Source organism: Microtus pennsylvanicus, chromosome 15, assembly GCF_037038515.1.
Source record: "Microtus pennsylvanicus isolate mMicPen1 chromosome 15, mMicPen1.hap1, whole genome shotgun sequence".
Lineage (NCBI taxonomy): Eukaryota > Metazoa > Chordata > Mammalia > Rodentia > Cricetidae > Microtus > Microtus pennsylvanicus.
The window spans coordinates 24,903,309-24,920,690 of NC_134593.1; the positions used below are offsets into that span (position 1 = coordinate 24,903,309).

The 17,382-nt window shown below is 39.3% G+C and overlaps 1 protein-coding gene across 3 annotated transcripts in view; it reads right to left on the minus strand.

Moving 5' to 3' along the window:
* Positions 1 to 3,089: 3,089 nt before the first annotated feature.
* Fzd3 (frizzled class receptor 3) overlaps positions 3,090 to 17,382 on the minus strand; it is a 70,421-nt gene continuing 56,128 nt past the window's right edge. For 2 of the 3 annotated variants that reach the window (XM_075950247.1, XM_075950248.1), the window contains exon 7: positions 3,090 to 13,804. In XM_075950247.1, coding sequence (XP_075806362.1) covers positions 13,591 to 13,804 — 214 coding nt within the window. In that variant the 3' untranslated portion in view covers positions 3,090 to 13,590. Of the gene's footprint in view, positions 13,805 to 17,314; positions 17,328 to 17,382 lie in introns of all 3 variants that reach the window. The other variant, XM_075950249.1, reaches the window with a different exon arrangement.

The window sequence follows — 17,382 nt, forward strand, 5'->3', positions numbered from 1 at the left end:
GGGAGGGAGATTCTCAGTGGTCCCTCATGAAGTCCTGAGTTCATATCCTGAAGAAATTTTCTTTGTTTATTCCCCAAATAGCTTTTATACCAACACATAAACTGAGCGGGAAAATACACCAGACCTGTCTCCTAGGTAACCAGGTGAATGGTGTTTTGTCACGTCTGCATCTACCTGTCTGCTGTGTATGTAGCTGTCACGTAGGCTTGAATCAGCATCTCTAGAAGGCATCCTCCAGATCACAAAAAAGGAGCAACAACATCCTGACCCTTTGTTAGGGCAGAGACAGCCTGTCTGCAGGGCTACGTGACCACCTCAGGTGGGGCCTATGGCTTCAGAGTAAACACCTTAAATTTAGCAAACATAAAATACTTAATAAAAAATAATAAATAATAAACACTCCATCGTAAGTGTTTTGTTTAGAAGTGAACTGATGGGATATTAAGGATTACTGGTTTCACATGCCTGTGCACAGCAGAAAGTCAACTGGGCTGGAGAGATGGCTCGGCGGTTAAGAGCACTGGCTGCTCTCCCAGAGAACCCGGGTTCAATTCCCTGCACCCACATGGCAACTCACAACTGTCTGTAACTCCAGTTCCAGGGGATCTGACACTCTCACACAGACAGAAATGCTGGCAAAACACCAATACACATAAAATAAAAATAATTAAAAAAAATACAGCGTTTCAACAACAGATAAATATACATACCTACATAGTTTATTGTATGGACAGTTAGAGCTCTCAATCATTGAAAAGAGTTTCAAAGTAAATTTAGAATTAAAAGGACAGCGAGGAGAACACAGTGTGCAACCCTTTGCTGATTCAATAAAACCCGAGGTGGGTGGCTATTCTGTGATAGTCACATCAGAGGTGTTTGGCAAAGGACAACTACAGGAAGTTGCAGGGAGAACAGGGCAAGTCTTGCTTGCAGAAACGGTTTGGCGTGAGGATCTAGGAAGTCTTCCTAGGAAAGAATTCTCCTGTAGCTGTAAAACAGAACCAATGGCAAAGGGACATTTTACACTCAACTTACAGGAAGCCTTTCATCACAAAGTGGAACCAAGGCCTTGCGGAGCAGTGGGACACTGACATCATCCAATCCAAGGCTGGGAGGCAGTTGAACTTTAGGATTTCATTTTTAAACAGAACTCACCTGTTACTGCTGGGCAGGCGCCATGCTAATCTCTTTACTGTTCTGATTTTAGTGTGTTCCTGAAATGAGTACAGACCTGTGATTTCTTTTTAAGACTGGTACTGTGGGCTGGGCGGTGGTGGTGCACGCCTTTAATCCCAGCACTCGGGAGGCAGAGGCAGGCTGATCTCTGGGAGTTCAAGGCCAGCCTGGTCTACAAGAGCTAGTTCCTGGACGGGCACCAAAGCTACAAAGAAACCCTGTCTCGAAAAACAAAACAAAACAAACAAACAAACAAAAAAGACTGGTACTGTGTAGCCTTAGGTGGCCTGGAACCATGTAGACCAGGCTGGCATCAAATTCACAGAGATTCTCCCACTACTGTCTTCCGCGTGTGAGATTGGATCTTATGATTTCTAAGGTCTCTTTTAACTACCAGAGGGACCTTACATCCTGCTTTGCCTTCCTGTGTTTGAAAACAAATCCACAGAAGAAATTATCCGCTTATGAGAAAACTGTTGGGTGTGTTTCTCAACCAGTATTTACTGAGCCTCTATTATACTGCAATAGATACAACAATGAGCAAAGGTACATATAATGTCTACACTGATAAAAATGAGAGAGAAAATAATATGATAGAAGGTACTGTAATATAAACTGCACTGTGATAGAGACAGTGTAATATAAACTGCACTGGTAAACTTTTTTTTTTAAATTATTTATTATGCATACAATATTCTGTCTGTGTGCATGTCTGCAGGCCAGAAGAGGGCACCAGACCTCTTTACAGATGGTTGTAAGCCACCATGTGGTTGCTGGGAATTGAACTCAGGACCTTTGGAAGAACAGGCAATGCTCTTAACCACTGAGCCATCTCTCCAGCCCCCTGCACTGGTAAACTTCATGTACTGCCATGGAGAGACAGCTCTGCTTGTCTCTTCATTGAGAACACCTCGTGATGGAGCAAGACCTCCACTGTCATTTCTGTTGGATGCTGTAAGCTCCCACACTGATGTCTGTAGCATAAATAATAAAAACCCAGAAACAGATATTGGGGTTCAGCCTGAAGATCAGAAAAGCAAAGCAACCAGCCACCGACAACCTCTATCTCAGACTGAAAATGGGCGAGATCCACATATTCTGAAGACTCCACACCCCACATTCCACTGAGCTCCTGTCTCTTCCCCCGACATTCTTCTCTCTGCCCAGGCATATTGCTCCTGTCTCCACCTCCCTATTGCTGGGATCATCTTTGTGTGAGCTGTTTCTCTTTTAGTCAGATTCAATCTTGTGTAGCCAACGGTGGCCCTGAACTAACAAAGATCCATTGCAGCTTCCTCCCAAGTGTGCCACCCCCCTGGCCTGTATGACTAACTAGTATGGCTGCTTTGCCCTCTGACCTTCAGGCAAGCTTTATTTATTATAAAACAAATAAAATACCACTATAGATGTTTCTCTGCTTGCTATCTGTTCTCTTACTTTTGTTTGCTAAATACTTAAATTCACTTATCGAAATTGAATGCTTATCATAGATCATGCTTCCAATAGACATTGTGTGTTTATATATTTCTAAATCCCAGGCTAATGTTGCTCACACAATCATAAATAGAAATACTGTAAAAATGAACTATGGAGCTTATTTTTCAAAGTTATATTTAGTTGCATGTGTATGGGTGTTCGGCCTGCATGTATGCCTGTGTACCATACGCATACACAGTGACCACAGAGGTCAGAAAGGGGATTGGAGCCTCTGAAACTGGCGTTACAGATGGTTGTGCATTCCACATGTTTGCTGGGAACCGAACCTGTGCCCTCTGCAAGAGCAGCCGGTACTTTTAACTGCAGGGTCATCTCTCCAGCCCTTGGAAATCTAACTTTTAAAGAAGTAGTAAAATCTGTTAGACTGATACTGGACGATGACATAGGAAATTATGCTCAATAATATACTAACGACAGAAAAGAGAACAAATTATTTAGTTTTATTAAAAATTTCCAGTTTATAACCAAAATATACAGCCACTACATTTAAAATCAGTTTTTACACTCACAGTTAAAGTGCTAAGAAAAACATTTACAAAACTGACATCAGTCTACTGTAAACAAAATAAATCTACAACAGTAGAGCACAGAGCACACCTCGCCACCGTGAAGTACAGCCCATGCTCGAGCGGGGTGTGCTCGCCCTACACAGACCCCACCACAGCGACTGTCCACTCATCTGGACATCAGCAGTGTTAGCCAACGTATGGAGAAGAAACAAGAAGAACTAATGCCACAAGATACAAATCTTCATCACAAACACTTTCCAACTAGATGTTTATGCGATAAAACAAGGTTAGTTTTAGAATTTAGAATCACCTCAGCAATTTGATTCAGAACAGTATTTTAAAAACTAAATTGCTAAGTATCAGTTACTTAAAAGTAAGTTTTGGAATAATGAAAAAGGGGTAATTTTCCTGCCTTCACATCCCATGGAAAACTGTTAACAAAAATAGGGAAAGTCTTTTGTTGAGCAGGCACGGACAGTGTTTACCTATAAATTTCCCATCAATGAATAGAGCTGCCAAGATTGAAGTGTTTGTTAATGCAAACTTCTCTTTAATCAAAATAACAGGAATATAGTCACTAACAATTTAATATGTACTGTCTAAGTTTCCTTCTTCCTGACAATTGAAGTGGGTTGTACTTTGGACATGTTGACTGGAACAGCAGGGACTAGGAGGGAAGTAGAGAGATTTCAGGCTGTGTATTTGAGGACAGATCAGATAAAATGGGGCTCAGTCAGGGCATCGCTTGAGGGGATCACCTAGGAAGAAGTGTACCAGGTCTGTACTGGAATCCAAGTGACTTTCTCTAGCCTAAGAATGCACCAAGACTGAGGGCACCCAGGCAACTCCAGAGTATGCTGGGCACTAAACAACAATTTCTACCAGTAATCTTAACTATTCACAACAATATGGGACAATTTAGTCTGAGTCTGAAACAACCTAATTTATACTTTTTGGATCATAAAACTGGGGATTTCCTGAATGAGAGTTTCATATTCTTTTTTTTTTTTTTTTGAGACAGAGTTTCTCTGTAGCTTTGGTTCCTGTCCTGGAACTAGCTCTTGTAGACTAGGCTGGCCTTGAACTCACAGAGATCCGCCTGCCTCTGCCTCCCAAGTGCTGGGATTAAAGGAGAGTTTCATATTCTTTCATGTATGTTTATATTCATATATTTTTGTTCTTATAACCAGAAATGTAAGTATAAAGAAAATCTTTAAATGAAAGCTTACAGAAAATGTGTTGACTGTGTAACATGGCATTCATTATTTTAGAGTGTCTATCATGGGAATAAAACTCAGTATTTAGCAAAAATAGAGGATATATCACTCCGGGGCATTATTCTGCCTCTAAAAGGTATTTATTGATTATTCCTTTGACATTATGACAGTGTGTTAGCTTATAAAAGCTTGAAAATTAAACTTAGTGAAAAGTTTATGTAACTTAAGTGTTCTCAAAGGCATTTGCTTCAAAATGACAAAATATCTTTAAGAACGTGAATTCAGCAACATGCCAAAGAAGCAGCTCTTCAGATGACCTAAGAGCTTATGTAGTCTCCTGTTCTTATAGCCTGAGAAGAGCTGGGATGCAAAGTTAACCTATCTGTTCTAAACATCTTATTGTTTGGTTGTGAAATTGCTAACATGTGGTTATTTTTTTTTTACCCTGAAGTCAGTAATTTCACAGGTTTTGAAGAATATTTTCCAACTTGTTAGACAGCAAGAACCTTGAGATGGATGGCAGAGACAAGAAAGTAAGAGCCAGCTCATTAAATAAATATGGGATTTAGATATTCTGTATTCCAGAAAATGAAATAACTATTAATCACAATACATCTTCATATAAGGAATCTGCCAAAATGACCATCAGATTAAAATATCAGACAGTCTTTTCTTGTTTAGGAGACAGGCTCTTGTCATGTAGCTCGAGCTGGCCATGAACTCCTGGCAATCCTCTGGCCTTAGTTAGCCTCCTAAGTGCTAGGATTACAGACATGCATCAACATGCTGAGCTTGAAAACAATTTCCTAATTTAAAAATTTAATTTTGAAGAATTAACTTTTATAATAGTCCCTACAAACAAATAAGCCGATGTACTGCTCGGAGTTGTGAGTGGAGGGAGAGGAGGAGGAGTGATTGATGATGGTATCTTTGTCACGATGAAACAAAACAAAACTCAAGAACAAAATCCAGAAATTGAAAAGAAAAGTAGAAAAGTTGTTTGAAGCTGGTATTAAAAGTTGGAAAAACTGGGGATACACTTTAGTGGTAGAAGGCTTAGATAGTGTAGGAAAACCCCGGTTCAATCATTAGTACCACACACTCATGCACATCAAAAAGGAAGGGAGGGAGGGAAAAATAAAAGTTAAGCACATGAAAAGTCTTACGTGATGGGTGGCTCATGCCTGCAATCTTGAGTAGGAGGCCCAGGCAGCAAGACTGCAAGCTTTAGGCTAGTCTGGACTAAATGGGAAGTCTTGATACTTGATACAAAAGACCAAAACCTGGTGAGTTAGAGCACTTGCCTAGTATACACAAGGCACTAGTACTAGTGGAAATAATAAAACATAAAACATGAGAAGCTGGAGGGTTTGGGGAAAGTTGGAATACTATAAAAGGATAAATGAAAAAGAATTCAGATTTATTTCAATCCATGGCTAAGATATATAAGAAATAATACCCATTGATGAGAGAACTTCCCGACACTGAATACTTTTCTCCTCTCTACCTGGTTTTTGAGATACAGCCTCACTATGTAGCTCAGGTTGGCCTAGATTTTACCACGCAGCCCAGGATGGCCTTAAACTTATAATCCTTCTGTCTTCGCCTCTCAAAGACTGGGATTCCAGTGTGTGCCACCAAACTTAAATAATTTCACACTTACATTATTTTCAAGGCATCTTCATTTCAGCTCAATGTAAAAACCTACTGTGTAGATTTTCTCTTACAAAAAAAAAAAAAGAAAAAAAAGATTTCATAGTAAATATTTCTGCTGACAGGATTAGTTCTGGAAAACGATCCGAGACAGAGCTGAGGGAAGCAATTTGCCAGCTTTCCAAAGCTGAGGGTATAGAAGGAACAGCTAAACAAACAGAATACTATAAGATGAATAACTATAAACCACTCTAGGGTTACTTGGTTTTTCTTACATCTTCTCACAATAAATCCTCCAAATATTCACTGAAACTTAACTTCAGATTCAATATCTACAACAATAAGGACCTAGCAGGAAACCTGAAAATAAATGTGTTGTTTTTAGAGACAATTTAAAAAATTATAATAGTCATGGTTAATGGCAGGCTACATTTGAGAAATGTGTTGCTAGGCAACTGGGTCACTTTGCAACATCGTAGCATGCACTCACCCAATCACATTTCTGTTTTGTTACTAAGTGATATGACCCTAGGGACCACTACAATATGGACAGGAGGTCTAAATCAGGTCTGAAGCCTGTGATCCTCCTGCCTTGGGCTCCCTTGTGTTTCTTAACTAAAAATGATTAAAATGTCGTTATGCGGGGTATAACAGGAATCTTTGGGTGAAAGACTGAAGCAACTAATTTAGTTACTGGAAGCCAGTGAAAGCCCTAAGACAAGGAATCAAGTATAGCTAAGGAAACGCTACCAGAAGCTGAGTGGTAGGATGACTGCCCAGCATATGCAAGGCCTTAGGCTTGTTCACCAGAACCAACGTGGGTGGGGGCTACAAAGTTGTCATAGTTAAAAAAACAAAACACTAGAAACCAGCACACCAACCTAATCTACTTTCTAATGTTATGTACTTGCCAGACTTCAAACCCAATGGTGCACTGTAAATCTACAGTCCAAAGCATTCAAGACATTATATCCGATATAGACAGTCAGAGCAAAGAAAATGATCTCTAAAGTAACTGGATGGGTCGGTGGTTAGGAACACTGGCTGGTCTTTCAGAGGACTGGGGTTAGAGTCCCAGCACCCACATACTGGCTCACAATCCTCTGTAACTGCACTTTCAGGGGATCCGATACCCTCTTTTTCCATCGTATGAATCTCAGCTGGAACTCAACATCAGGCTTGGCAGCAAGCGCCTGTGCTTGCTGAGTCATCTCACTGGCCCTATTAGCGATAATTAAGGAATTTATGCTAATATTTTCTGCAAAGCCAGGACAAATTTATAATAACAAATCACATTTATCTCTAACAGTATTTTGTGAGTTTTGTTTTCAAGGCTGGAAGTGAACCCAGGGTCCCGTCTATTGCTGAGCTAAATCCCAATCCTGATATTTTAAAACAGGCTATCACTTTTCTGAGGGAATGTGACAGCTACGCTTGTTCAATGAATGTGAGGAGGCAATCAAAAAGTAATGATGAAACAGAAAAATTCTACTCAGTTTTTCTAGGTTCTTTTAGATTTTATAATCAAGCTGAGTGGTGGTGATACACACCTTTAATCCCAGCATTCAGGAGGCAGAGGCAGGGGAGTCTCTGAGTTCGAGGTTAGCCTTGTCTACAAAGAGAGAGAGAGTTCCAGGATGGCCAGGACTACACAGAGAAATCCTGTTTTATTTATTTATTTTTTAAGATTTATTTATTTATTATGTATACAACATTCCTTCCATGTATGCTTGCATGCCAGAAGAGGGCATCAGATCTCATTACAGATGGTTGTGAACCACCATGTGGTTGCTGGGAATTGACCTTAGGACCTCTGGAAGAGCAGTCAGTGCTCTTAACCTCTGAGCCATCTCTCCAACTCCCAGAAATCCTGTTTTAAAAAAACAAAACTAATAATAATAATAATAATAATTTTTATAATCATTTGAATGTTGGTTAAACCTGACAGTCTTTTAATTAGCAAAGGAGCCAGTGCTGTAATTGAGTTGTTCACTAATTTTATTTTGAACACATGCTGGGGAGGTGCTCTCCCAATGAACTACACTACAGCTCTACAGAATGCATCTGGTAAGAGATCTTAACCAAATACCTATACTCATAACTAAGAGAACAAAGACCACAAATATCATGTCATTTCTTTTTTTTTAAATCAACTTAATATGTTTATGCTAATGTTTAAGAAGCTTTTTATTAAAAAGTTTGTATCTGGTATTTATAATTTCTTTCACTTTTACTATATAAAATACAATTTTCCTCTTTTAAAAATCACTTAAACTGGGACATGGTGGCAGGCCCGAAATCCCAGCACTTGGCTGGCAGAAGTGGAGAACCACAAGTTCAAAGCCAGTCTGGGATATATACCTAGGACCTGCAGATCAGCCTGAGGTATTCTGTGAAGGGTTGGAAATGGAGTCTGGTGACAGAACACTTTCTAGCACTGGGGTCCTGGAGTCTAAGCCCTCTCACCACAACAACAGAACCAAACAAGGACTAGGAACGCCTCTCATAATACCTGTCAACATCAGTTCAAGCTGCCTTAGCTGTGTAAGCTGATCAAGTAAACACAGTTTATGGGAAGAGAATGCAAGTGAGCTCACAGCAAATGACTATAAAATGTCAAGGGAGAAGCAAATTAGAGTCCAGTGGAACTTTAAATTTGAGACTCCTAAACACTAAATTCTCTTTGACTGCAAACAAAAATGCTTTGTCTGAAGTTACACAGCTCATTGAAAAGGGAGGCAAGACTAGGTATCAACTGTCCTGACTCAAAACCCTAGTATATTTTTAAAATAACACAATGTATTCTTACGAATTATTAAATAAAACCCGGCCAAAACAAAACCACTGAGTTCTAAATTTTGAAAAGCCAGTTAGCATAAAACAAAGAAACACCTGCAAGTTTGCAGATATGAGCAAGCTTGCTTAGATAATTTATCTGCTTCAGAAAAATGTAACAAGCTTGAAAAAAACTTAAAAAAATACTAATTCAATAGTTAGTGGTAATGAGAAGAAAAGCAGAACACTGAGTCTTTATTTATTTATTTATAAAATGAGGCCTCTCTATATAGCCCTGGCTGCCCTGGCACTTACTATGTAGACGAGGCTGTCCTGAACCTCACAGAGACACTCCTGCCTCTGCCTCCCAAGTACTGAGATTAAAGGTGCATGCTACCACACCTGGCAAATTTTAAACTTCTGAATTATTAAAAAGTAAAAAACTTTTTTAACCAAGGGAAAATGGTGCAGTGGCCAATAAAACTAGAGAAAATTAAGAACGATTTTACCACACCAACAAAAACATCGATGAAAAAAACAAGATAGGTTTCTATGCAGTTATTTAAATTAAAGCTAAAGAAAATTACCTTTTTAACACATTTAAATAGATTGAACTTAATGGATTTTGTACTGGCTTGACTTTTGACCAAAATATTAGTGAAAAACTTTACAGCCAGATTTTCTAATTAGAGAACACATTAACATATGATAAATTTTTTATAAGCTAATGAAACACCTATGTCTATTAAGATGGTTGGCTCTAGGCAGAATTTTAACATTGTTTTTCCAGAAGATTTGAATATTGAAAGAAAAGCATCAACCTGTTGATTGATTAAAGCTACATAGGATTAGAATTAGTTAGAGAAAGCAATTGAAGTCTGGTGAACGGTGAAGGATGTCTGCCTTCCTAAGCTTTCCCCAGTACTCATGATTTGAACAACAAAAAATGAAAAAGAAGAAAAACTATGAAGAAATGTACGAATGTCAATGCACTTCCATAAACAGATGATCAAATGTATGTAAATATATAAAAATTTTAGGCTATATAGTTTAAATCAATAAATGTTTATTCATATTTTTTAAAATATTTACTGTGGTGGCACATGCCTTTAATTCCAGCACTCAGGAGACAGAGGCAGACAGATCTCTGTGAGTTTGAGTCTGCCCTGGTCTACAAAGCAAGTTCCAGGACAGCCAGGGCTGTTACACAGAGAAACCTTGTCTCAGAAAAAAATAAATTACTCTACTTTGAATTTATGTGTACATGTGTTCCTGCTACAGTGTGTTGGTGTCAAAGGCAGCCAGAGGAGCGCCTTATTCATCCTGGAGCCCCACAGAGGCCTGACGAGGGTGCCAGGAACTGATCTCCAGTTCTTTGGAAGAGCAGCGAACATACTAAAGCACGGAACCATCCATTTCTCCAAACCCAAGCTTTTCTCATTTTAACTGGTTACAAAAAGTCTAAAAGAAGTTTAAAAGAATCATGAGTTTATGTATAAACCTAGGTTCTAGAAAACTTCTATTTCCTGTGTTTTTGTGTGAAATCCAAGAATTCTTATTTTACACAGATTTAAAAAAAATCACAAACATATATAAACAACTGTTATGGTCCACATTAGTGTTATGAGTTAGCTGTTCATTAAACATTTACTGAAAAGCTTATGCTGTACGAAGTCCTGTGCTAATTGTTATTCATCCATTGCCTCTGAAACAAATTACTGTTTTGAGCTTAATATTGCCTTGGATCTTTTGCCTAATCATGAATAAAACAATATTGCTAAAATCAAAGTAATATTCAGAACACTTTTGATAACATATTAATACTTTAGAGGGAATTATCATTTTCTTGGTGGTCAACTGAACAAAGACAACACTAAGTATTAACATATGCCAATCACAACAGAAATTAAAGTTACCCATATGGTAAAAACTGTCCAGACTTGTTCAAGTCAATTTAAGCAGGTAAAGATTTGAAATCACTGTTCTGCTATAGTTCTTCAACAGTCTCTTAAAAAAAAAAAAGATTCCTAACATGGAGCACATAAAGAACATGACCCAAACTGAACAGTGTTACTTAACACTAACAATACTATGCAGATTGTATAGAACAAGTGAACAATAGTACTTGTTGAAGCTGACTGTAGGCCAACAACATTCACATACACATCACCACCAGCTTAGAGGAGATGCAAATACACACACTATCTGGAAGCACAAAGGTAAGACTTTTATAGCAATGTTCACGTCACTGTCTACACTTGGCTCACTGGAAAAGACACCCAATTAACACTTGGCAATTGGTATTATGCAGATGGTGGCAGACGACGACATCTTTGAGCTCAAACTGGTATTTCTGTCTTAACTTCCTGTTTTTGTTTGTGGATGTTTGTTGTGGTTTGCCCATGCTGTTCTATGGAGCTTCTCAAGCAGAAGCTTCCTGAGTTACTGGCTTATTTATAGACAAGTTATCAGCTGTGCCTTGTAAGGCTTAAGGAAAGGTTTACTGACTATCGTTATAAGAAACTTCAGGCCTCTCTGAGTGGTAACTCCAGTTCCAAGGAGAAAGACAGGAGGTCAGAGGAAGAGAAACCATTTGGGGTACGTGCTCAAATGTGTCTTATGAAGAATGGGTAATCTCCACTGACATATGCTTTGAGGAAGCAGCATGACACAAATAAGTCATGACGACCAGAAAACTGGCTCTTCTGTCAGGTGGGAACTCTTAATTTTAAAGGGTGAAAGAAGCGTACACATGAATTAAACGTGTGTCAAGAAATGTACTACAGTAGACCTCTAATAAAGCTCTAAGTTCTCAGAAACCTTAATCTCATATTCCACAATGCTTCACAGTTTCAAAGAGCTTCCATGTGGTTGTTTTCATTTGATCTTAATCTGACAACTTAGTGAGGTAGGTAGAGTAGATATTCATCTTCAGTCTTCATTTTCAAACAAGGGGAGCTAGGCTCAAGGAGGCTGACTTGTTCAAAGTTGAAAGCTAGCATATGGCAAAGCCATGCCTCTCTCTCCAGAGTCTAGAATATTTTTTTTTTTCTGAGTGTGATTCTTGGATACCCTGCTAAGAATCTTCTGTGGTGTTTTAGATACACAAACTTGTGAACTCCTACTGCCCTTGACTTACTCAGTAAGAATCTTCAAGGATGAGAGCTGAGAATTCTGCATTTTATAATGGATAATAAAGTAGAAACAACAGTATGTATATTAGGTAACAATGTAAAGTGTATCACTGAGTCTGGATGGATCTTCCCATGATCAGATGTGACGCCATCAGCCCATCATTAGGGGACAGCGAGCTTGGGAGAATGGGCTTCAAGTCTGACTGCTAATAATCACTTAGAAAGCTTTTGTGTTTTTAAAGCATAAACTCTCGCCCGAGAGAAAGATGCTGGCTAACAAGAGTTCCCAGAGTGAGTCTTATCTGCAATCAGGGCTGAGCATCACTGTTTCTGAAAACACATTAGCATTTTACAGAATTTTTCTTTCTGATTAGTTTCTTACCCAATAAACTTCACAGTTCATATCCTAAGCCATTTAAGTTTTATAAGATAAAATGTCAAGTGTTTTTTACTTGATATTTTTAAGATGAAAAGGTATTCACAAAAAGAATAACCATGCTCCATTTAGCCACAATGATTTTCAAGAACCCAAATTAATCAACACTTTAGACTTAGATTATATATTTCAGATGTAAACAGTGATTTAGAAACTGAAAATGGGGATGTGGGGCAAAAGTGGTAGCCAACTGGCTACTGGGGAATTTGAGGGCAGACAATCAGCTCACTATAGGAGGGCCTGGATACCAATGTCTGATGGCTTTGGCAAGGTCACATCTCACTGTAGAAAAATACAACAACGAATACAGAGAAAATATTTCGCCATTTTGTAATTTTTTACCACTAAAAACCCTTATAATGTGTGATGCTTATCTTACTGCATGCCTCCACAGAACATGTCTGAACATGAAGTTGTCTATGAATCAATACAATTAGCTGGGAAAAGATGGTCACAAACTAAAACTTTTCTATCATGCATATGGATATTATAAAAACATAGCCCATAAAAGTAATATTTACAAAAGTGAAAAAACAATACGACTCCAGGGAAATGCTCATCTCTGCCTTTACTCCAGCGCTAATCCACATCCTGAACATCTCTGGGGAAGAGTGAGAGACTTTGAGAGAACCTCCCACAGGCCAACTGGACTCTTCTGGCACTTTTATCTACTAGCTAAATACCCTTGCTGGCTTATCACAGTCTTCTACAGCTTAAAAAAACAGGCTCCTTTTATTCACCCAGTGGAAACAAACCTACAAAGTCCTAGTATTCATCTGAGAAATAAGCCTTGCATAGAAATATTCTTTAATTCTGAAACTTTGTTTTATTAACAGAGCTACCAGAATGTCATTTCACAACTAGTTCATATTATATGAAAGTTCACTACAAAGCAGTCACCACACATATAGGATTTTTCTAAATATAAAATAAGTGGGTTTATAAAAATGCTTACCAGACAATCATCTCTTCACAACCTAAAAAGAATTATTTTTGTGATGACATGACTCTTAACATTTCGGCTGTGTTTACGCTCCACGTTTGATGTGATACAAAAAGCAAAGCTCTACCTTCTCAGTGGGCACACTCTGCCTGAGGGAAAGCAGGAAGACAGCGAGTTACAGCAGCCAGCCATGCGAAGGCAAAGACTAAAACCTGCTTTCCAATAGCACACATTGTCACCGTAGACAAGACTAAGCACTGGTCCCATCCTCTTCAATAACACGGTTCATGCTGGTGCCGTGTGTGATGTGAGTCATGGGGTTGTTACTGAGGTCTCGGGTGCTGCTGTGTCGAGACTGCTCATTGAGCCGATGAGAGCTGCTGTGCCTGGAGTGATCCGTCAGGCGGGACATGCTGCCGTGAGGTAGTCTCTCCTCCACTCCTCGGTAGCTGCAGGGAGTGTACCTGCATAGGAGAGTGGGTTCTGAAGTGAGTAACCGAACACACCAGAGAGTAACATTAGTAATTTTCATTAAAATGCCTTAGTAATTGATGTGCTCAGTAAGTCAACGGTGAGAAAGCAATAAATGACAGGATTTCATAATGCTGTAGAATTATCTGAGGTGGCTAACGGAGAGAATCTACTTAGGTTCAGGATGAAGGTCTTATTTCCTGTAAAGGGGCAAATGGTAACTAAACAAGGCTGACCCACTTGGAACTATGTTAGGTGCAGATACTGTTCTTACTCCAGTATGTGTCAAACACAGCAGACTCAGAGACATGAAGAGAGGGAATGAGGCACTGCCCTCAGACTCTATCAGACCAGGTACAGTTAACAGTGGTGCAGACGCCAATGTTACTAAAGACTAGGGTTGGAAGAGGAAATACACAAAATCACAGAACTGAAGAGTGACTCAGACATCAGCGAGGGAGATGCTAAACGTTGGTGACATCTGTGCCCAGAGCATCTAGACGTGCTAGTTAACAGCGGATCAGTCAAATCTGTAAGTGATCTTCACTCTTTTCCTCAAGCTGTGAAGATGGTAATTTGTAGAAGGTATAGCTACTTGGAAGTTGCATCCTGACACCCTGTAACCAATACTCTCATCAGCAAATCCTTGTGCCCCTAGCTGGTCTCTACACACAGCTGGGCCTACACAGCTTACTCTAGGTACTCTACCCAGAAATGCAGCTGGGGGCTGATCAAATTGTCTTTTGTCACAATCCCAATCAACAAACCACACCAGAGGCAAGAACATAAAGATGCAAAAAACAATGACCATGAAAAAAACCAACCTCAGCCACTGGAATTTGAAGTTATTAGCTCTAGGCCAGTCAAGGCCATGAAAAACAAACTTTTTTTTTAATTGATGCATTTATTTACCAATCTTTCTGACTAAATAGTGAGTTCTTTCAGGATAAGTACCATATCTTATGTCTTAGTCTGTAGTACTTCGAGAAATTTTTTTCTAAAATGCTTTGTTGTTGTTGTTTTATTTTTTGAGACAGGGTTTCTTTCACTGTGTATCCCTGGCTGTCCCAGAACTAGCTCTGTAGATCAGGCTGGCCTCAAATTCACAGAGATCTTCCTGTCCCTGCCTCCCGAGTGCTGGGATTAAAGGTGTGTGTCACCATACACCTTTTCTAATATATTTTTTATTCATATACTCATAAACTTTTGGAAAACACATTTTAGGAAAATAAAATTAAAAGAGAACTAAGTATACATACTTGTTGACTTTAATGAACATATTGCTTTTGTTTGCTTTTACCGCACAGGGTTAAGAGCCCCTGGACTACAAGCCTTGCCTAAATATAATGTTTCTAAAAGTAAACAGGGCCAGGAATGATTGTTAGGCCTATAATACCAGCACTCAGGACGATAAGACATGAGAATTTTGAGTTCAAGGCCAGCCTGAGCAACGTAGTAAGACCCTGCTTCAAACACCAAGGGCAAGGGATGGGTGCAGCACAATTGTACAGGGCTGGTCTAGAAATAAGTCCACGGGTTTCATCCCTAGCACCGCAAAACAAAGAAAAAAAAACTCAGAACATTGCAAACTATTTTGGCTTTTGTCTCTCTGCTTTGCTTGTAGTGATGGGGATTAAAGTAAGGCTTTGGGCATATCAGGCAACGGAACTTAAAAGGAGTAATGACCCCAGTTTCACCTCTCCCGACCCCCGCCTTTCTTTCTTTCTTTCTTTCTTTCTTTCTTTCTTTCTTTCTTTCTTTCTTTCTTTTTGAGGCAAGGTCTCTAAGTGGTTCTGGCTGTTCTCGAGCTCACTAAGTAGACTAGGCTGGCCTTGAATTGATAAAGATCCTCCTGCCTGAGCTTCCCAAGACCTAGGTTTTTAAGGTGTGTGCTACCATGTCCAGCTCATTCCCTTCCTAACAGTCATCAAAATAAATCATTATAAGCAGCTGAAGAGTTAGCTACCACTTAAAAAAATCACTTTCCTACCCTATTAAAATATGGCGTGACTTAAGGTGAGCTATTTGTAAAATTAAAAGATCTGAAAGAATGTCATGAACACTGCTGAGGTGGCCATCCAATTTTATAGTAGTGCTTGCCAATGGACATCTTCATTCAACTTCAGAGTTTAACATAGAAAAGTCCTTTGAAAACAGTCGTTTAAAAACCTATTTTAGGGACCAAACACGATGGCACACACCTTTAGTTCCTCACTCACGGAGGAGACAAAGATGGGCAACAGGAAATATTAATAAAGCTGCTATCTAGGATTTTTATTGCTGTGATAAAACACCAAGATCAGGGGGTTATTTCATCATCCAGAGAAATCAGGGCAAGAACTCAAAGCAGGAACTAGAGCTAGGAACTGGTGTGGGGGCCATGGAGGAACACTGCTTGCTGGTTTACTCCTCATCCTTTGCTCAGCCTGCTTTCTTATACAACACCTACCTGCCTGGGGGGCACCACCAAAAGTGGACTAGGCCTTCCCCTATCAATTATTAATCAAGAAAATGCCTGACAAGCTTGCCCATAGTTCAATCCTATGGAGGCATTTTCTTTACTGAGAGTCTCTCTTTCCAAATAACCCTAGCTTGTGTCGTCAAACTGACATAAAATGACCCAGGACAGATGTATATTTACATTTTCTCATATTAATGAGTAAACTCTTCAGCCAGGCATGGTGCACATGTTTGTAATCACAGAAACAGGAAGGCAGAGGCAGAAAGATCCCTCACCTTTGGCTACATAGCGAATTTCAAAGTCAACCTGGGCTTCAAGAGACCCTACTCTGTTTCCAAACACTTAAATTTATGTATTTATTTTTTTACATTTAGAACATAGAGACATTTACTTTTTTTTTAAAATTACTACTTTGCAAAATGATTATTGTTCTTCAAACTAAATAGATTCTCTAATATCAAATATGACTTGCCAACTTTTACCTTTCAATAGTTTCCTAAATATCAATATCAAATAAATATGGCAAATAAAGAAAGCAAATGTTCTAGTAATGATAGAAAGTATTTGAAAAAAAAAAACCAAGTCCTGTGTAGTGGTGCATATCTGTAATCCTACTTGGGAGACTGAGGCAGGAAGACTGGTAAGTTTGAGGCATGCCTAGGCAATGTAGCAAGATACCATCTCCAAAAAAATGGGACAGGGAGGCGGGGGAAATGGTGCAATAAGTAAAGAATCTGCTGTGCAAGCAGGAGGACCCGAGTTCAATGTCCAGAAACCTCACAAGAGCTGGCAAGGCTATGTAAACCAGTACCCTAGTGCTGGGGAGGAAGAGACACACAGGTTCCTGGAGCCCAGTGACAGCTAGACTAACCAAATCCGTGAGCTCCAGGTTCAGTGAGAGACCCCATATCAAAAGGACATCTGATGTTGATACATTGTATACACACATGTACATATACATATACAAGCACAAACTACACACCACACACACACTACAAAGGGGTGGCTGGGAATGACAGTTAATAGTAAAGTACTTGCTTACCATGTGCAAGGCCCTGGGTTTAAGCAGGAAGGGAAAGGAAAGAGAGAAAGGGAGGAGAGGAAAAGAGG